The 22,764-nt window shown below is 30.6% G+C and overlaps 1 protein-coding gene across 1 annotated transcript; it reads right to left on the bottom strand.

Annotated features, from left to right (window-relative positions):
- Positions 1–662: 662 nt before the first annotated feature.
- Positions 663–20,909, bottom strand: LOC111628976 (zinc finger protein 106-like). Its single transcript, XM_023372836.1, has 6 exons — positions 20,853–20,909; positions 20,381–20,512; positions 11,787–11,903; positions 5,601–5,852; positions 3,232–3,348; positions 663–1,231 (listed from the first exon to the last, which is right to left on the bottom strand). The coding sequence occupies exons 2-6, from the start codon at positions 20,411–20,413 to the stop codon at positions 1,208–1,210; spliced, it is 543 nt and encodes a 180-aa protein (XP_023228604.1). The 5' UTR covers positions 20,414–20,512; positions 20,853–20,909; the 3' UTR covers positions 663–1,207.
- Between the last annotated feature and the right edge of the window lie 1,855 nt (positions 20,910–22,764).

Here is a 22,764-nt window from a genome sequence, read left to right as displayed (position 1 = left end):
AGTTAATGCAGGTTTCTGGTGAGAGCCTTACCAACGACGACCTTTGAGAACTGGCAGAACAAGAATTCATGTAGAACTGGAAAATAGATATTCTGAAAACAAAGAACCCAAAGAATTTCTCTACAGATTTCCTTAGTAAAAGTTTGGTAAGATAACTGTAATCGTTGATCAAATTGTAGCGAATGATCCAGATTTTGAAAGGAGTGCAAAAGCAAAATGAGGCATTTTGGATGCGATCTCTTGTTACCAACATTTGCTTAAGGAAAGAAAAAAGTGACAATTGAAACTTCACGACTTTATTGCAAAAGAACAAGAATTTCAGAAAAGTCAGGACCTTCATCACAAAAAATGAACTTTACATTTCTGTATGCATATGTTTATATGTTATTTAACATATATTATTATGCAAATTAATATAAAAATAAATTAAAATTAAAGTAAAATTTGTTCATTTTTTGTCACATGTTCCCCTTTCCCTGTTTTCTCTGTGTTAAAATGACTTCATTTAATGCTGTTTCGTTTAGCACTTTGTCATCTAGGAACATATCCCCCATGTTAAGCAGGGTCTTACTGTAATTCTTAATTGTGCACTAAATCCATGCCATTTTTTAAAGTGCATGAAACCTTGCAGCATCTCATTCAGTCATGTACATTCTCATTCCAGAAAAATATTACTATGGATCATTTGTTTTCCACTAAACACTAGGACTCGTATCAGTTTTGTGAGTTCTCATTTAACAATTTGCATCTGTGCGATATCAGTTTCTCTTTGTTTCATTTATACTACAGTGGATTCTCAATCTATTATTTTTAGCGGGACTTAGGAAAAAACAACTTAGGTGGGAAAACAATTGACACAGGAAATTTATGATGTCTATGTTTTTATTGTTCATCTCGTATGAAATGCATATTTTCCAGTGATAGGCTTATATGATGGCTTTCTGTAATGCTAAACAGTATGGGGAATGTGCACAGATGGACATTCACTTATTCTACATTTTAAAAAATTGTTAAGAAAACTGAAATTTGTTCTATTTTCTTTTGGTATTGTATTGACTCTTTTCTTGCACTTGCAGATGATACCGTAGAAGTATAAAAAATGTTAGTGAAATTATAAATTTTTCTCACTTACAGTATGTAGATTCTCTTACAGAAAAGGGTTCTTACTTTTCCAGTTCTCCCTTGTCCAGACATGATCTTCCCTACCTCAAGACAATGCAAAGTTGACAACCTTACAGGATAAAATCATTGTATCTGCCCCTTAAAATTATCATACTTCACTAAAATTATTGTACATCTATCTTAATCCTTTATACTTATGCACTTTTTCCATAGAAATATTAACAAGGTTTGCCCTATGTCAGAATCTCATGAACTTTTTATCTGCAATCCCTTCTTACAACAAAAAAATTTTTAGTCTCCATTTAGCAATGAAGTTTTTACAACTCTCCCTTATAAAATATGATGCTAAACAAACCTCTTAATGAGCATAAGCTAAACTTTATTTTTTTCATACAATTTCAACATAGCAAACATTAGCAAATTATTATTAACAATTATTTAACACATTCCTTTATATACCATACTTATTTCATATGCTACCTTAGTTTTTCCAAATTTTTGTAACTGTCTAAAATTTTTAGTCCACTCCTCAAGTGGTCATGACTCCCTATGCCAAAACAGTTTCAGTTCTAGACAGTTCACTAGATGGAAACTACAGGTACTACATTAATACATTTTATTGCATTCTGTACAAGTAGAAGCAAAATGGCATTTCAACAGAACGTTTATTTGTACGAATTTTCTTTGCACATCAATTTGAGTATTTTATTTTATCAGTTGGTCAAAGTATAGCAGTTAGTGATCTCAAAAAATATGACAAAGGTGTGCCTTATAATTGAGAATATATGGTAGTAGCCAATTTAAAAAATTTCAAAATTTACTAGCAAATAAAGACAAAAAATATCAATGAAAAGGCAATATGTATAATAAAAATAGTTATTGCAAATTGTTTTCTTCCAGGGTTATTTTCAGAATAAGGTATATTTATGAAATTATCATAATAAAACCCTATTATCAGATAGACATTATTGTACACTGTACAGATGGCAACTCTTTTTTACATACTGAATAAAAAATTTGATAAAATGGTTTTATTGACTGATTAATGTTACGTTTTTAAAGATTTATTATATTAATAAATGAAAGTTATACTTTGTCATTTTGCAAACGAAATTGGAACTAAGATTAACATATTATCATTTAGATTTATTTGTTTCATATTTTAAACATTCATAGAAATCCATTTCGTATTAATTAAAGTAAAATTCATATACAGTAGAGCATTGATTATCCAACTCAATTGAGGACTCCGGTTGGTCGGATAACTGAAAAAATTGGATAACCGAAAATAATGAAAAAAATACATTATTAGTATAGTATATCCCATATAATTAATATATCGTTAACCTACTTCACATTGAATTTTCATCGATGTTAAGCCTAACAATTTTTTAAAATAATAATCATCGCTATTGTATCGTTAAAAATTATTTTTAAATTATTTTATTGCTCACAAAACAAACAACCGCTCATAATTAGAAAATTAAGTCTCGTTTAAATACTGGCCTCCCTTCAATGGTCGAGTCATTGTTGCCAGCTAAAAAAACGCAAAAATTTAACAAAAATAATATTAAAGTAGCCAAGACATAGCCAAATATTGTAGTGCCACATCACTAGCGGACATTTGAAATTTGCCGACTAGAAAGCTCGGTTAACTGATGTGGTGGTTAATCGGGGGTCAGATAATCGATGCTCTACTGTACATTTTAAATAACTTTTAAGTCAGAAAGACAAAATTAAAATATATCTTTGTGTACCATTTTCTTAGATATCTTTAAATTAATATATAAAAATATTAAGGTTATCTAATACCTAGTTATATTTATTTCAAATTAAAATATTTGATGTAAATCTTAAAGAATAGCTATTCAAATTATTCACATTAATTTTACTTTTGTAATGTTAATCCTTTAACAAAGATTTTTTAGAAAAATGTGTAAATATTTAAACATTATTTAATACATATCTTTTCTTGATTAATGTCTTATCACCATCACTATAACTTTTATTAAAAATTATTATGATATTATAATCATTCTGTAGCATTCTATTTATTCATAATAATTAAATTAAAACAAGTTATGTCAATTTCAATTAGGAGAAACTTACTTCTTTTGTGTAGCATCTAACTAGACCATCAAATGAACAGGACAAAATAAATTTTGGCATAATATGTAAGCCCGTTGCAGAAGAAGGCCAATTTAAAACTTTTTGTAATTTACCACTCTGTAAAATATAATTTGAAAAAATATATATAATAAAAAATTTTTGCATAACCATTATCTATCAATTTTTTTTTTCTAACTTTTCAAGTATATATATATATATTATAGATGACACCAAAACAAGTTATATCCATTGTGCACTATGGTGTTTACTTGGATTTAACTTGATTTGCATGAACTAACAATGTATACAGTAAACAGATTTCCAAAAGTGAATACATTAAAAGTCACAAAATTATGATCTTCATAAACAGATTTTATATAATTGATAATATGCCTTCCTATTATTCATAAATCATACAAAGTCAAAATTTCCAAATAATAAGTAAGAAAAATACAGAATCACTCCATTCATTGTAAGAATGGTTAGGTTATATTGAAGTTATTCATTTAAAATTTATGTTGCAGTTCTGAATGTTTCTGATGATAGACAAGAACTTCAAAACTTTTGGAATTTTTTTTTTGTAATAAAAATTAATTTGTAGCTAAGCATTGACCTTGTTCTAGCAAAGCTTTAAATGTCACTCTACTAAGAAAGACACAATCCATGACCAACATAGTAATATACGATTAAACCCCATTAATACAGAGTTGAAAACACTTAAAATTGGCACTTTGTATTAAGCAAACTTCACAAAAAACCAACAATCAAATGGCAAAAGCCAAATTTTTTGTAGTTATTTCATTGACTCAACTAATCATCCAATGTTGTCACAGCATACAAAGTGCTGATTATAAGAGAAAGTGTAATTTTTCAAGTTTGAGTGAACATCATTCTTATGGCATATTGCCACATTACCAATGATAATAATAATATTGATGTCATATACAGGGTGATTCAAAAGTCACAAAAATTTTAAAAAATTAATAATTCACAAACTATTTACAGCAAGATGATGCTGTTTTCACAGAAATCCTTAGAATGAAGCAGGGTTTTTTATGTGTAATAAAAATTTTAGTACCAAAATAGTTACATTTCTTGTTATAGATAGTGCTGTAAAAAATTAAAATCATTTGTCAATTTGTTAAAGTAAGAAGAAAAAAATAAAATTGTTCTTAGTGTAAGCTCTAGTAACATCATAAATTATGTAATCTTATCAAGTGCCATCTATGGCAAGAAATGTAACTATTTTGGTACTAAAATTTTTTACACACAAAAAAAATCCTGTTTCTTTCTAAGCATTTCTGTGAAAACCGCATCATCTTGCTGTAAATAGTTTGCGAGTTATTAATTTTTTTAAATTTCTGTGACTTTTGAATCACCCTGTGCTTTGAGTTGGCTCACATGACTTCAGAGAAGCTGGAAACAATGTGTTTTATATTAAGCAATGTGTGATCAAAGCAATGTTCCACCTCCATCTCCACCTCCCAGAATGAAAATGCTTGTGTCATTACTGGTAATGTGGTTTGACTCTACACATCATAATATTGTGAAAATACAAGGGCACAGGGTCAGTTTCCTAATTGCCACTTACACGTTGAGTTGGTAAAACTCACCCACTTTGTCTTTTAGATGGCTTTACACGAATGGCGAGGGGGTTGAGCAAGTCAGCAGGTATCCTTGTTTTGGAGTGACAGGAGATAGGTTTTTAACAGACAGCAACAAGAATTTATTATATGACTAAATCTAGATTACAGGAGATTATTGGAAGCTAGACACTGGTTAAAGACTACTGAAATTATATACAAAAAGGGTAGCTCTTAGCTATGCCTATTCCCGTTAGCTGTGGAGAGAGAGTTCTCAGATCACTATCAAAAATACCTCTATGCAAGGAGGAACTGTAAGCAATGATTGGTCCGTAGAAAGAATCATTGTCCTTGTCCATTGTCTTCTTGGCAGGATCGGGAACTCAGAGACTAAATGTGCACTATTTCAAGTACAACTTCCTTTCGATAGCTCTCGCTTTTATATGTTCATCACGGGAAAGGGGTCACATGATTGTCCGTTGTTGACAATGACGGTGCACTCTTGACAACTAAGTGTCAACTTTCCCACTGACCTCCGATCTGACTCTCCATTTTTTGTCCAGGGATGTTTACATTTCGAGAAAAACTGATTAGCATTAATTTTAAGATTCCCTTAAAAATCCACAGGCTCACAATATGACAAAAATAAAAAATGCTATAAAATTTTTGAACAAATTACTAAATCATAATTAAACTGTCTAATAATTAATTTAAATATTTTTAATTGAATAATTTAATCAATATATTCAATAAAATTTATATTAAATAAATAAATAAAAAACTTACGGACAAATTATGTATTAAAAGTGTTCTTTCAGTTGTGGACGTATAAACTATGTTTGCTGATATCCGAATAGAACAAGGTGGTTTTATTTGTCCTTCTAAACATCTCAGTAGTAGTCCAGACTGTGCATCCCGCACTGTCAAAGCAGTATCATATGAAGCAATGCAAAGAATTTTCTGTGCACCTTCAGCAGCAGTTGCAATACAACTTATTGCACATTCAGCACAATGAATAACATCTATTATTCTTTTAGTCTGAAATAAAACAATTTTAACTGAGTTTCAAACAAAACATTTAATGATTCTAAATAAATTCATTGAAAAACAGTGTTCAAAAATACTATAATTAATAGAACCAGATTTGAAAGATATATAAAATAATAATAAAAATAATCAATTTATTTAACAATTAATAACAAATTTAAAAATTCATATTTTTTAAATACATGCATAATGTCAAATTTTCAAATTAAAACTACAGTGACAATTTTGATATCATGCTTTTAATTAAACATTATAATTTTTACAGGAAATTCTCATTAGTTTGAAACTCAAGGGACGAAATAATTGCGACTTCAAATTATCAAAGATCTGTACAATATACTAAATGCCTTGTAATAGATGGAATTTATTAAGGAAACTGAATATGGCTACATATACAGTATGCTACTTTTGTTAATTATTATTAATAATAATAATATGAATAAACTGCAGGTAAACAGCATGTACAGTGAGAACTTCACAGGTTGCTAGATAGATTTTATAAAAAAAATAAAGCAGAATTCCTCAAAATGTAACCCAAATTATTTTTTAAGTGGCCCAAAAAGTACTAAGTTACCCTAATGTACTAGCCTAGAGCCCTACAAATATTTCAATCTGCAACTTGTAGCCGATCTTGCAATCCTGAAAACCAGCTGTACTTTATGAAATATGAAAAAAATAGATAGTCCATGTGTCAGGTGACACCCAAAAATGTGTTACTGTAAAAGCAAAGCCATATTGAGCAGATTAATGTTGTTCTTGGTCTATTGTTCTCTTATAGCATGGAGGCACTTTGATTTAAACAAAGGAGTTAAAATGCTCATATCACAGTTCAGACAGAATTTTCTCTTTGAATTTTGAAGTAGCTGCATTTTGAACTAACCGAATTCTTTAATGTTAAATCTCTATATCTCTGGTTAAGACAAAGGTACAGTTACAAACAAATGGAATTTCAAACTATCCAAGTTCAAATTAAAAAGGATTTCCTGTATTATTATTACTTCAAATCAATAAAATATGATATATTAGAATATTAAAATTCTGTTTTTACTTAGAATCTTAAAAATTAAAAATATATACAGGTATCCTTTGATTAACATGGTTAATTAATCCCTTGATGCTACCATGTATATCAAAATCACATTAATCAAATACGATATATATGTTAAGTAAAGACAGCCAGTAAAGCCACATTAATTCAAACTTTTGCCACATATATATAAAGGGATTGCCACAATTAATTTCACAGGTTAATCAAATTCTGCATTAAGCAATGGATACCTGTACAGGTATGCCTCGCTTTATGTCGGTAATTGGTTCCAGGAGAGGTGACTTAAGTCAAAAAATGACACAAGTCAAATTTACTTGTCACTAGGCTAAACCACAAATAACCATTCTCAGTTCTGTATTTTATTTATAAATGCATTTTTAATAATATACAATTATAAGAATCTATTTTAAGCTTACAAACAAATAAATTTTAGTTTTTAATATAGTACAGAAAAAAGTAATCTAAATTTACTAATTCATGTACATACAGTACATACATGTAAATGTACTGTAGGACTGGACATCACCAAATTGTACATGTTTACAATTAGGCAATGTTTACAGTACATTGTGGACTCTTTATTTGTGAATGTGGTTTGCTCTAAGACATTATAAAATAAGATGATTTTGTAAGATTAAATAACAAATACAGTTATTAAAATTATCTTGCGACAGTAGAAAATAAACTAATTTATATTTAATTTACCAATATCGAGTGGTGCTGACAATGACGCCAAACGATAGATACTGGAGCTATCGTGGAAAACACCAATATTGAGCACTTAAAGACCACTACATAAGACGACAACACAAACACAGATGTTTTCATGTTTCGTTCTCTAGGATTTATTATGATTATATTAACATTTACCATAAATGTACATATTTTAATATGATTTTGTGCGCTTTAATGCTTTTCTAGTGATATTATGACTTCAATATTTGTGGCGGACAGACAAAGTCAACTTAAACTTGATTTTTATGTTTCCATATATTTTTTGACAAATAATGTATAATCAAGAACAACGTAACTCAAAACGGCGTAACTTGAGGTATACCTGTACATCTATATGTATGTTATGGCTAATGCCAATTTTATCCTAGTCTTAGCAAACTTAACATACAAGCAGATCATGCACAGAAAATGATTAAGAAGGCATATGGTTGCCTCCTACACACACACACACAGAGTTATAACATTGTTATAAGCTCTGTTGAGAGCAAAGTCCATTCTTCAACAAGAGCATCTTGAAATTCCTGGATTGTTCTTGGAGACTGACAGGATGCAACTAATCTCCATAGAGCATCTCAACATGTTCCATAAAATTTAGGTCTAGAGATCTTGCTGGCCATTTCATATGATGATTATTTTCACTGTCAATAAAGTCATTGGTAAGTGAAGCCAGTCCTACAGTGCGGAGCAGAATTATATGCCAGTGTAATTTTTTAAAATCTTTCAAATTATTTGGATTAAATGAACAAAATCTTACATATCTTTTTATCGTCATCTTCTAACAACACACACTAAATATCATCCTGATCGATTAATCCAAACACAAGTTATGCAAAAATAGTCATTTCATAGTGATGAAAAATTATACACCAGATGTGCACAAATAGATTATTATGGTAAGAATATACAAATTTTTAATGCATAATGCTGAAGGTAAGTGGATACTCCATTTTTCATTACTTAAAAAGCAAAGTATAAGTTGCAGCTTAAACATTGAGCCCACTTTTAACTATGCCTCAACAAAAGGTGTTAACTGACTTTGTAAAACATCAAACTGATGGTTTACACTCAAATGGCAAGTCAATAAGAAAAATATCTGCCACCATTTGATGCTCCAGAGATGTCATTACAAAATACCAACTTTGAATCCAGACAATTATCACTGTAAGAAATGAAGTGGAAGGTTATCTTCACTTTCAAGCCTCAACAAAAACTGATTTGATGAGCTTTTAGTAATACAGATATTACTACCAACCAAATTCTGCTTCAAAATGGACCATTAGAAGAGTGCTTTGCACATCTTCTCATCTAAAATATTCAAAAAAGATACCCAATCATGTCCGAAAGATTACCATAAGATAGGAAGAATCAAATGGGCAAAGATAAAGATAAATTGGACAACTGAGTGACAAGAAATCATTTTCAGTGACAAAAAAAACATTCAACTTGAATGGCCCGGATGGGTATCAACACTATTGGCACGACACCAGAAAAGAAGAGCATGATGATTTTAAGTATATCAAAGGCCTGGGTCAGTATGATTTTAGGAAGCTTGGAAAATCTGAAATTGTCTCTAAATTAGAGGATGAATAAGATGTATAGCATATAAAAAAGTGCTAGCAGAACATATCCTCCCTATTGGCAAAAATTCAAAAAAGCAAAACAAATTCCAATATGATGATGATCTCATACATGTTGCTATAAGTGATGTTCAAAGCAAACATTGGTTTGCATCAGTGTAATTGAGTGACCAGCACTCTCCTTTGACCTAAGCCCTATCAAAAATCTATAGGGTTTGAAATAGAAGACAGTTCCAAACAGTTGGAGTGTTGGAATTAGCCATCATAAGAGTGTGGCAGAAAATCAGTGCTAAAAGACTGCAAAATTAATTATTTCAATGCCACAAGGTATATTTGCAATTAATTCCAAATACAAAAATCAATTGATGTATAAATATGTCTTTTGTTTGCGATACAGTAAATAAATAGAAGGTGGCATATAATTTTGCACCACCTTGAAATGGCTATTTTTGTGTAATTAATGTTTGGATTAATTGATTAGGATGCTATTTGGTGTAAGTCATTAGAAGACAATGTTAAATAATTATGTAAAATTTTGTCAATCTAATCTAAATAATTCAAAAGATTTTTTAAAAAATAATACTGGCATATAAATCTGTCTATGAACCTAACTGAAATTTTTGACATAACTTCATATGAAAATGTCACATCATGTGGATCTCAATTACAGCCAACAACTACAATAGCAAGGCTTTTTTTTATAAATATAAAGGCACATAGTGGGAATACCATTTTCTATGTCAGAGACAGAGAGTTACATTGATTGAAAGTACCTTACCAGCAAGGCATAATGAATCTATTCAAAAGAGTCTGCTGTCATGGCTGCTAAAAGGCTATTCCAAAAAAATATATTTCACTTATTCTTTTAGAATAGTCACAGTTTGGTATCTTTTTTCTCCTTAGGTACTACTTTCACAACAGTGTTCCTCATCCTCTGAAATTTGCCCTGGTGCTACCGCACTAACAGAAAATGTTAGGTCACCTTTAAATAAAATCTGATCCAAATGAAGATGCAGGACAAGTCAAATTTTTTCAATGAATCAAGTTAAAATGTAACAATGCATTGTATATTGGTAAATATTCACTCTTTTCATGTGATCCTGTGTGTATAAAGTTCATTGTTTAGCTAATTCTATAAGTATAAAGTTATAGAGACAATAGCATAATATTTTTCCATGACACCTGAGACAAAAATCAAAATTGGGATCTTACACTTTGAATTGAAGGTTTTTCCAAGATTTGATGAATATTTAAAAATCTTAAAAAGTCATGCTAAACAAAGAGACAGAAACAGAATTTGTTTTTAACAGAATGAAAAAGAAATTGTAGAAATCTTAAAATTTTAAGAAAATGCAATCTTATGGACTTTCCAGATTATAGATAAATGAGATAAAAAACTAAAAAATGAAAGTGTAATAAACAGATAACAATCACAGAAAGATGTTACAATAATATAAATTCTGTACACTTATTTAGCTCCAAAAAAACATAATAAATGGTAATATTGTGAAAATCATGTATAATCCATAGGAATAATTTTGCTGAAAGAATTTTGATAGGTATAAAAAAATAATAATAATAATAATAATATTCCATTTAACAATATTGGAGATTTTGATTTCATTGCTTATTTTTATTATTTATTATACAGTTTTGTTTTATGTGAGATTGCTATATATGCATTAGTATTCTCACAGATGGTAAATGGTTAGGTAAATTCAATCCTAGTGATATTGAATCTGACTCTTAAGTAGCAAACTGTACTTCTCTAGCTTCTGACAACTGAACATCAACACTACAGAATGCTACTCACTTTGATGTATATCTCAGTTTGCACATGTTTCTTTCAAGTAATGCATTCAATACAGCATAATAAAACTTTGCTTCATATATTCACAAAAACTGAACTAAAATGTTATTTATTATAGTAAAAACATAACTAAAACATTATAAATATATTTTAAGTTTTTCTGTTAATTGTTAAGCTGCATATGTGTCTAACTGGGACTACTCAAGGTGGAGTACAAATTTATGTAACTTCCACATAAATCAAGATCCACTGTAATTGCAATTTTACTATTTTACTTCTATAGTAGAATTGTATAAGTAGTTTTAATAATTTGTGTAAAGTTTGTAGATGTTAATGTATTATAATTTTGTACATGAAATAATTTCAATATCCAAGAGCAAATATTCAATTCAATTAATATACTCAAGTACTGTTTTAGAATGCTTGAGCGTATTTCATTGTTTTTATATAATTTATCTCTAATGATGAACTGAAAATCTGAAATATTTAAAGTAAAAGTTATATTCCAAGAAGAGACAATCTGTTTTATTTATTTTTGACCTGCTACTGCACTAGTGTCTAGGCAATAAATAAAAATACATGTACCAATCAGCAATAATACAGCAATAAATTAAAATTATAATTTTTTTAAAGGGTATAGAAAATCTAATATTCTACTCAAAGATTTATCTCAAAACTGAAATTTATAAAAGAAACTTAATTTCATTCTATATTATTAACAATTAAACTACAGTTTTGTAATGTATTTTACTTACTGTTAAACTGAAAACTGAAACTTTTCCTGAATGTAAACCTAGATATAATCTATCCCATCCTTTTGCTACACATAAAATGGGAGAATTGACTTCTACCACTTGAAGACATTGACCATTCTAAAATAAAATAACAATAATACATAATTAAAGATTTATTTAGTAGAATCAAATTAATTTTTTAACATTGTGTTATTAAACAATAATTTTACTTTGTTATATTACTTACTAATTTTTAATTAAAAAGATATAATTTTCAATAGCATTATCAAATTTTTTATGATATAGAGAAGACAATTTCAATCTAAAATCTGTTTAAGATAGTTGGATGCCATGCATTATCAAATGCACCTTTGATGTCTATGAACAGGAATGAAGTCATGTTAGTTTAGAAACTGCATCTTTGACTAACTTGCTTATGAATGAAACCAAATTGCTACTCTAGTATTCAAAATTCAAATAGGAGTGTCTAATGCTACCAATTACAGTAGACTGAACATAAAGAAAATGAATAGAAAACAACTAGAGGAAGCTACTGTCTTCGAAAGAAAACTAAAGATGAAGCAAATGTGTATGTCTCTGGTAGTTCAGGAGAAAAATGACAATGGCAGATGAAAAATTATTTCTGTATCACAGATATTCACACATTTTGAAGACAGTCTTAGTAGTTTCAATAAAGAAAACACTGTTTGATAAGTTGATAACTGCAATTTAAAATCTACATATAATCCATTCCAAGACTAAATCTACATATTCTCTCGAAGTGCCTTTTAATCCACATGAAAATACAATAATCATATTTTATTTTTCAATGAAAAGTAATTACTTCCTAATTCTAAATTTATTTGCTTTAATTTGTTATGAATTGTGTTGATATTTTCTCATTTTTAAGTCAAAAATATCTGAAGATCAAAATACATTTTATAAATATAAATATTTTAAATTTTATTCGTGGTGAAAAGTTTTTCTTCCATCTTACTTAATTGTACTGTGAGTGAGTTCACAAAAATTTGAGTTTTCCTTCTTTTCTGACTTACGGAGGCATAAAACATTTATTAAAATGAAATAGAATTAAAATAAAAGTTTTTTCTTAGAGAAAAACCTCTTTTATTACATCGTATTTATCCCTAAATGCATTTTGCTAGTACACTGGCTATTGTAATTTTTAAATATTTATTTTAGAATTATATTATTATATTTTCACATAACTTAGTAAATTACTTGTTGCTGTAATAAAAATCATTTTAACATGTTTTACAAATAATACATAAAAACAAAGCAAAACCCAACACTTTATAGTAAATTAAGATTTAATATACAGTAGTCATATTTACACCTCTAAATTAAATGTTCTGCCAAATGGCACTACAGAGTACTAAGAGTATTTTAATCATTAGCAGTCAGTCATCTATGGTGATATTATGGTGAGTGAACAACAAAGTCAGACCGAGTTATATACTTGGGCTCTGGCAGTACAACCTGTGGCAACCAGCCTTCCTCACTCTCAAGTCCAACCCTCTTACCTTGACATATAGTTTTGTGTGCAGCCTGTACTGCACTGGAATGCTCTACCATTGCGAGTATTGCTCACACTTTATTGGTCAGCAAGGTCCCCCCTCCATAAGGTGGACCCTGCCCAGTGTGTCCACAGGACTATAGGTCAAAGAGACCCAAAACAATTTCCATCAATTCCTTTAGTGTCTCCAAGTTTCCTTTACTTGCTGAGAGTGTTCGAAGTACTTGGTGTTCAGGCTTTTTCCAATCAATGTGATTAACCCTTCTACGAACGTCATCTGTTAAGGGGCACTCAAACACATAGTGCCTCACATCGCTGCACAAAAACCAATAGGAGCAGCAACCATCTCCATGTCCGAATTTGGACTTGAAATGGGAAAACTTCCTGTGTCCTGTAAGGACTTGGGTAAGTGTCCAATTAAAACTGATTGGAGTTCGGCTAACTTCAGGCACGAAAGCATAGGTCGACCTACCTACTGTCTGAAGTTCCAATGATTGTTGCAGTAGAGTACCTTTTATATAACTTGCCAGAGGTTCTACCTTCTCCATTACAAATGGGCCTTTGGATGCCATCTTAGCCAAGTGATTGGCACGAGCATTGCCCAGGATCCTGATGTGGCTTGGGACCCACTTCAGGTCAACTTGTCATGCTTGCCTTGCCCACTTGCACCTCTGATCATCAGTACCAATTGGTCTTGGTGGTACCCATTGCTCAAGGCCTGAAATGGAGACTGGGTGTCAGAGTGTACTGTGACTGGCTCATGCCCTAGATCAGGGGTGGCCAACATATGGCCCATGGGCCAGATCCGGCCCATCTAATGAATTTATGTGGCCCGCGATCAATCTTTCAATAATAGCTATCTAACTTCCAATAATCGGTCGAATGGATTTGCGATACTTCTTTATTTTTTAAAAAAATTCCATTCCATTAGAGATTTAAAACTTTTGTACTCGTCTGTGTGATAGTGCCAGAATAAAAAAAGAAATGATAAATTTAAAATATTATCGCCCTTCTACGTTTATAGATATAGTTTAAATTTCAACACAGATAACACTCTGATATCAGTGAAGAATACAAAAATGGCGTATGTATTCCTGACTGTGATACTAATTATTGCTTTAGCAGCAATAATTTCACATATTCGATGGAAGAAACGACTGAAAATATTGAAGAAAGATGGTCTACATGCATTTTTATTCCCTTCAATTTGGTATAACTTCTGGAGATTCTTGTTTAGAAATCGAGGAGTTTACGATCAAGTTGGTAAGTTTAATTAATTATTTAATATTAATATTAGTTAGTTTTTAGTATTTATTCTAATATTAAATGTATTGAAGCTATGTTTAATACGATATGTGGTCTGAGTAAGTTGTTTGAGAAGGAGAGGATCTTTACTGCTATCTTTTCGAAGTTGTTTATCGTTCAAATTTATAAAACCGAATATATAAAAGTAAGTATGTATTCCTAATATAGATTTGTAAATATATGATTAAAAATATAGGCCTTATTATTTATAATATCTAGGCAATTTTAAGTAACAACGACGTGCTTAATAAATCACCAATGTATCGTATGATGCATCCTTGGATTGGTACTGGCCTTCTAACTAGGTAAAATGTTTAATTTTTTAAAATTATTTCTTAATTTAGTTTTATTCTATTTGCCTGAAAAATACTATTTTTANTTTAAATTAATGTTAATAAACGCCTAATTTTATAACCATAGAAATTGTTATTATTCAAAAACAACCCACAACATATGTACTCAATATGAATTGTTTGATGTTTAGCAACTATGTGAAACCCCACTCAGAGGCGCAGTTTGCCAGTGCACACTCAAGGCCAAGCAATTTGTTATTTTGTAGTCAAGTGTGGCATTGTAGCAGTTGACTGAAATGTGTCCGGGCTGTTTGTAAAACGAAATAATTGTTTTATTTGCGATACAACCCCTTCAAGCTCATTCTATAAAATAAATATTGTTTTGATTGATTGCAATACATTACAGTTTGGATATTTATACAGTATTATATCTTAATTAAAATAATATTGTATGTTAGAAAACTTTTTCATTCTGGAAATGGCTTCCAAAAGATGAAAAATTGATTTTGACTGCCATATATTTAATGATGAATGGAAGTGGAAATATTTTTTTACTATGTACAATAATAAAGCGATTTGTCTTATTTACAATTCAAATGTAGCCATTTTAGAAGAATACAACTTGAGAAGACATTTTGAAACAAAACATGCAACTTATGCACAAAATTTAAATGAAGAAGGCTGAAAAAAACAAGCCATAGATCTCATAGTAAAATTCACCCGGCAGCAAAATGTATTTACATAGCAAAATTGATTACAAGAAACCACTACTGAAGCAAGTTTTCTAGTAGCAAAATGGATTGCTGAAAGTGGAAAACCTTTTGCTGAAAAAGAATTTGTAAAAAAAGTGCATGTTGGATGTTTGTGATGTAATGTGTCCTGATGCTAAACATAAATTTGAAAATATAAGTCTGTCTCGACAAACTATTGCCCGAAGAATAGAAGATATGAGTGCTAATTTAAATGAGCAGTTACTGAATGATTTAAAATCGGCCCATTTTTATTCCATAGCTGTCGACGAAAGTTGTGATGTAAAGGATACTGCTCAGTTATTAATTTTTATCAGAACTATAACTGAAGATTTTCAAATTTCAGAAGAACTTTTGTCAATTGTTCCTATAAAAAATACAACAAAGGGAGAAGATCTTTTCCGAGATTGAAAAATGTATTTTGAAATACAATATTTACTGGAAAAAATTGGTGAATGTAACAACAGATGGATCACCAAATATGACTGGAAAAAATATTGGTCTAATAAAACGAATTAAAGACAAAATTTCTAAAATTGATCCAAATCATAAAATTATACCCACTGCATTATTCATCAACACGTATTATGCAAAAATGTTTTAAAAATCGATCATGTTATAAACGTAGTTGTGAAATTAGTGAATTTCCTTCGATCAAAAGAATTAAAACACAGGCAATTTATTGCACTCCTTGAAGAACTAAATACCAGTTATTTAGATGTAGTATATTACAATAGAATCTATTGGTTAAGCTTGGGAAAAGTTTTAAGACGTGTGGGATCTTCAAGAGGAAATTAAAATATTTTTAACGCTTAAAGAAAATGTGGATTTTCCTGAATTATCAGACCCAAATTAGATTTGTGATTTAGCATTTTCTTTGGATATTTTCACACATTTCAATGAATTTAATGTATGTTTACAGGGAAAAAATTTATATGCTCATGATTTAATACAAAAGTTAAAATCTTTTCAAATGAAGCTTAGTCTTTTTTCTAGAAATCTGGCTGAATGTAAATTTGATCATTTTCTAATGTTAGAGACCGTATCTCTAAATATTTCAAGAGAAAAGGTTCAAGAATTTAACAACAACATCCTTGCACTAATGACAGATTATTTGCATCAATTCGAATGCTTCAAGAAAATTGATAAAATTTTATCTATTACCCGAAATCCAATTTCTGTACATGTAGGTGACGTTCGTGTTGATATACAATTAGAAATAATTGATTTACAATGTGATGAATTATTACATGAGAAATATCGCAAAGAGCAAGAAAATTTGTGCAATTTTTATAAGCAATTGAATAATGAAAAATATGAAAATTTAAAAAACTTGCCAAGAAATATTTAGTAATCTTCAGCTCAACTTATATTTGTGAACAAACTTTTTCTTTAATGAATCTAAATAAAAGTACAACAAGATCAAGATTGAATGATTTACATTTGGAGGCTGTGTTAAGAATAGCTACTACAAGTATAGAGCCAGATCTTAAGAAAATAATAGGCAATGCAAGGCACTTCAACATGTCACATTAGGTTTATTTTTGTTCGTTTGTTTGTTAATTTGTTGTACTAATACTAATCTACTTACATTTATTCATAAACAAATTCCATAATAAAATTTTGTTTACTTAAATGAATCATTTTTGTATTGAATATTCTTTAATTTTAATATTTTGTTTGGCTCGTGAAAAAAGTTTTCTTTCCAATCTGGCCCGTGGGCAAAAACTGTTAGCCACCCCTGCCCTAGATGTGTAGGATCCACTGGGATGCTCCCAAAAGAGCCACCAGGTCGAACTCATGGCTCATTCAGATGGTGGCTTCCCAGACGGATGCCTTTCGTTCAGTCTGACTGACGAACTGTACAGTAGAATTCCATTGTTATAGATGCAGTACACAGCACTTGGCTGCCATCTTTTGAACCATTGGTGTAGATCTCAACACCTAATAGTGTTGGTTCACCAACATCCCAGCCAATTCCAACCCTTCGGCTTGAGTGGATGTTCCATATATCTAATTGACATGAGAGCTTTATGGCTGGGAACATCTGATTACAGTGTTTCACCTCTTTTCCTTCCACTGTTGTTCTGTAGAAAGCTGCCTCCTAGCTGACTACCAGAGGCAAAGGCAGCAGTATGGACAAGACCAGGGCTGCATCTGTGGACACAGTTCTGTATGCTCTAGTGACATGCAGGGCAGCAGGCCTCTGAACTGCATCCAGCTCTGCTTCACATTGGTAGAATCTTTCCATCAAATACCACAGACATAGCAGATCATGTGCTCCAGGACCATTTTGTAAATGGTCCAGATTGCTTCACCTTCTAAACTGTAGTTCTGTCTAGCCAGCCACTATCATGAAGTTCATTCTGTCTCGAATGTGCTTCAGATGGGGCATTCAGCAAAGAGTCTGGTCTATGATGACACTTAAGCTGGTTCACCCTTATGATGGGGTTCCCCCAAATCTGTTAAATTGGCTGGCATGTCAACACTCCAGTACAGGCCATCATCAAGGCCTCTAGTTTACACCAGAGGCCTTGATAGTAGCAGTTCGTGTGACTGCCCCCCAACAAATGAGCAGTTCTATTATTTCATTGCCATGACTCTCCATGTCATGTCTGTTAGTGCAACTACTAGTAACAGGTCATCTGCATAGGCCTGCAGCTGGACATTGTCTGGCATGACGAGTCTCAGTGCCATGTCAAGGATATTCCAAAGGAAGGGCCCTATGCATGACTCCTGGGGACAACCCCTTTCCAATCTCCTGAAATACCTTGTCATTGGAGTGACCTATTCCACTCTATGGTCACTCAGGAAACTCCTTACAAGCACAAAGAAAGAGAAGGGTAGGTTTGCTCTCTGCAACTCACCCATAATGGATGGCCAACATACAGTAGTATGCAAAAGTTTCCAGCTGTATCAGAGAGGAACAGTTAAAATTAACTATACTCAAATATATAGCAAGAAAGATGCAAGTGATCATAATAAAGTACTACATATCTTGTCAAAATACAATCTGTGTCTATTATAACAGAAAGCGTTACAGAAACTAATGCATAAGTTTCCAGTCACTAGTTTAAACACAAACATAAAAAACTTTCACATTCCTTTTATGTAAAAGAATAAACATTCTTGGCACATCAGTACTTGATAGCCAATCCCTTTTCTGCATTATTACTTCACAACACTGTGGAATTAATGCAATCAGTCAAGCAATTGTATCAGCAGTGATTTTGGATCATTCCTCTTGTAAATCATGGAACAACGCATCTCTAGGTGGATGTATACCACTTCATAACCTTTTGCTTAAGTGCCTCCCAAAGATGCTAAATTGTGTTAAGGTGAGATGGCCACTTTAAAATCTAAGCCACTCTTTCACCAACTTTGACATGTGTTTGAGGTAATTTTGCAAACAACAGGTTTGTTTGCAAAATTTCCTTGTGCTTCTAAGCATTCATTATTCGATCAATATTTACCAATGGTCCATTTCCTTGGGTTGAAAACATCCTCCACAAAATAACATTTCCACCTCCCCACTTTACTGTAGGCATTTGATATCTGGGATAATTTCTGGTTCCAACTAGATGTTGAACATGTCTTTGGAAACAATGGCTTCCATTGTTCCCAAAAACTAAACTTAGACTCATCTATGAAAGTGACCCTCTTCCAATCTTCAGTCTTCCAGTTTCAGTATTCTTTACCAAATTTAAGTCATTCTTACTCATCAAAGGTTTCTTGACTTCAACACAGCCAAACAGTCCAATATCATGTAGATGCCTTGTAACTGTGCTGAGACTAACAGAGGCTACATTTACACTTTACTTATAAATGTAAATGTAGTAATTTGTCAGTTGACAAATTAAACTGGCAAATTACTGTTTTCTTACTGTAGCCATACATTTCTGTTTGACAATCTTGTCTACTTTAGCAGTTGTTTTCTTTGGTCAACCACATTGTGGCTTTGGATTACACTACACTAACCAGCATGATATCCAGGAAAAGTATCATTCATTCTTGATTCCCATGAGTAGAAGTAATGCTATTTGCAATGAAGATTTTCCAATTAAAAAAAATGTAATTGCAATTTTGTGCATTTTTATCATTGTATGTGTATGCATTTTTACAATCTGAGTGATCCTCCTGTGCTGTGCACAATAAAGCAAAATGTTGAATGAATGTGACTAAGCATTGCGTTTACATAATGAGAATGGCCAGAAACTTTTGCACATGCAAAATCACTTATAAATTAATGGTAAAAAAGAAATATTAGTTTAATAAAAATTTATTACCAAGTTTTTATGATTTTCACTTCACTGGGTTTACTTCATTTTAGTATGGATAGATTTAAATCCTATTTATCCTATAACAGGGTAAATTTCACCTTATAATAAAGTGAAATTTCCTTCTGGCCAGAAACCTTTGCACACACAACTCATTAGAAGACAAGTAATAGATAAATTAATTACGTCTTATTTTTGACATTATAAACTGCATAATACATTACAACTACATCTGCATTATACATTATAACTATATCTGCATTATGAAGATATAGTTATAATGTATAATGTACTGTACTGTACATGTAGTTTATAACAGATACAGATGTGTTTATAACAATGTAGCATATTGATATAGTTGTGGATCTTTATATATTTAATAATTCTTAGTTAGTTACAACTGAGCTATGAACATTTAATTAAAATTATAAAATTAATTAAGCAAATTTTTTATCACCAGATCATTAAAACAGCGAAGGCAACCATCCATTGATGACGTAAATACTTGTTTTTCATCTCCAAACTTAGTAATATGGATAGATGACAAAGTTTTCTGATGACCAACAAAACTCAACACATTATTTAGATTCTGTAAAATAAAAACTAGAAAATTGTAATTTTATCGACATATAGGTAAACACAAGTATCAAAAACATAGCAAAGTGTAGGCACTAAAAAAAAAGTGCAATAATTGGAACATAAATTATACTATGTAAACCATAAATTTAACAAAAAAAAAATTTTTTATGAAGAGACAACCAATTTCATTATGTTTGGGAGTGAAAAATAAAACAACTTTAATTTATACTTAAAACATAAGTTTGTTACTTTCTAAATTTATGGTTTCATATTTTTTTTAATAACTAATATTTATAAGTAAAACAATTATTAAGCATAACATTTTATAGTTTAAAATAAAAAATTATTACTTTTAAATCAAACTTCTTTGCTGTCCTATCAGATGAACACGTATATAAATATCCATCATGTACCTATTCAAATATATATATATATATATTTTTAATATAGTGATTAAATTAAATTTTTTTTTTATTACAAAAAAGATTAGAATTTCTCTTTAATTTAAAATATTTTTTTTTATTAGATGAGAAATCATCTATTGAAAATTCTTATACAACCAATCCATGCCTAAATATGGACATCTCTGAATTGCAATGGGATGGGATGTTTCAATGTAGCCATCATTTTGGCATGTTATAATTTACGACTAGTCACAATAAACTCACAATAATGGTCTTTTTGATTATTATAATTATATATACTTTTGACTATTACAGTTTAATGATTGTTTTGATTATGGCAATTGAGTTTAATTCTGACTGAAATTTTAGAATTAAACTCAACCACCATCAAGCACTTGTGGGAGCAGATGGGACATCAGCTTTGAACATTTATGAGTGTGAATGGTCTGTAATAGATGAGCTCACAGAATTTGCAGTTACAACTTCTGCAAGCTAATCTGAGAGCAGGGGGTCCCCAAACTATGGCCTGCAGGTTGGATCCAGCTCATGGCGAGGTTTTATCCAGCTTGCATTGCTTACACACAATTAAAAATATTGCGATTTAAAAAAATATTTTACTTGCATTAAATGATTTAAACTGAATCCACAGAGAGTAAGCAATAGGGCCATATTTACTTTAAAAAAAAGCAATCCCATTTTCTGAGAAAACAGGACTGCTTTTTTTGGCATTTTTTTTTATTATTCTATTTTGTTTTTGTAAAGTTTGTTATTTTTCTTTAATAAATAATAAAGTCTTCTTATCTGTGCGACCTAAAAAAAAATAATATTTGCAATACAGTGGTACTTCAGTATACGAAATTAATCTGTTCCGAAACTGAGATCATATCATGAAAATGTCGTAAGGTGAATCATTTTCCCCCATACAATTACATGTAAAACCAAATAATTCGTTCCAACACAAAAAACACACTCAAATTAAAGCTAATTAGTACATTAAAAAAAAAAAAACTATAGTAAGTAAAACACTGAAAAATGCATTTTGTAGTTGTAAATGTATAAATAACCATAATAGAATAATAATTGATTAAAAAAAATGTAGTTTTATTTGCACTTTATCTTTGAGGATAGATGACGGTGAAAGTGTAAACTGGTGGCGGAGGAGAGGGAAAAGGGAAATGATACTAAAACTTAACTGACATAACATAATGTAACAATAACTTAAAAATAACTTAGAAAAGATTTTAAAAATTAGTGTTGTTTTATATATATATATTTTTTTTACATTTTTATTCACTGCTTTTTGCTTTCTTTCCTTCACTTCCACCAGCACTTTCACTGGATAGAGGTCACTTGGTAAAATATCTATCCAAAGAGGTTTGGCTTTGCCTACTTTTTAAAATGTTTCTAAAATGACTTAGGCAAATGTCATTACTCCGAGCAGCAATACAGCCAATTTGAACCTTTTCGGGGTGTTTCTTTTCAATAAAATCAGTCACTTTCTGATAATACCTCAAGATTTCCTTTATCGAGCGAGATCCTTCCACAACGAAGCAAACACACGGACTGAGACCAATGAACAGAAGTGAATAAAAAATGGCACTGTGAACTAATGTAACATCGTATGGTGAGTTTTTGTTCGTATCATGGAGCAAAAATATGTTCAAATTTCATGGCATATCCTGAAAATTTTGTATGCTGGGGTGTTCGTATCCTGAGGTACCACTGTATATATTATTTGTGTTCAATGTATTTTCTTAATTTTTTATGAAGTTCTCAAATTTTTATTTTTAAATTTACATATATATATATATATATATGTGTGTGTGTGTGTGTGATATTAAATTACTTTGGCCCACTG

Source organism: Centruroides sculpturatus, unplaced genomic scaffold (assembly GCF_000671375.1).
Source record: "Centruroides sculpturatus isolate CEXI.00-Female unplaced genomic scaffold, Cexi_2.0 scaffold556, whole genome shotgun sequence".
Classification (NCBI taxonomy): domain Eukaryota; kingdom Metazoa; phylum Arthropoda; class Arachnida; order Scorpiones; family Buthidae; genus Centruroides; species Centruroides sculpturatus.
Note: the sequence above shows the minus strand (reverse complement) of the source record. Positions and strands in the feature narration are given on the sequence as shown.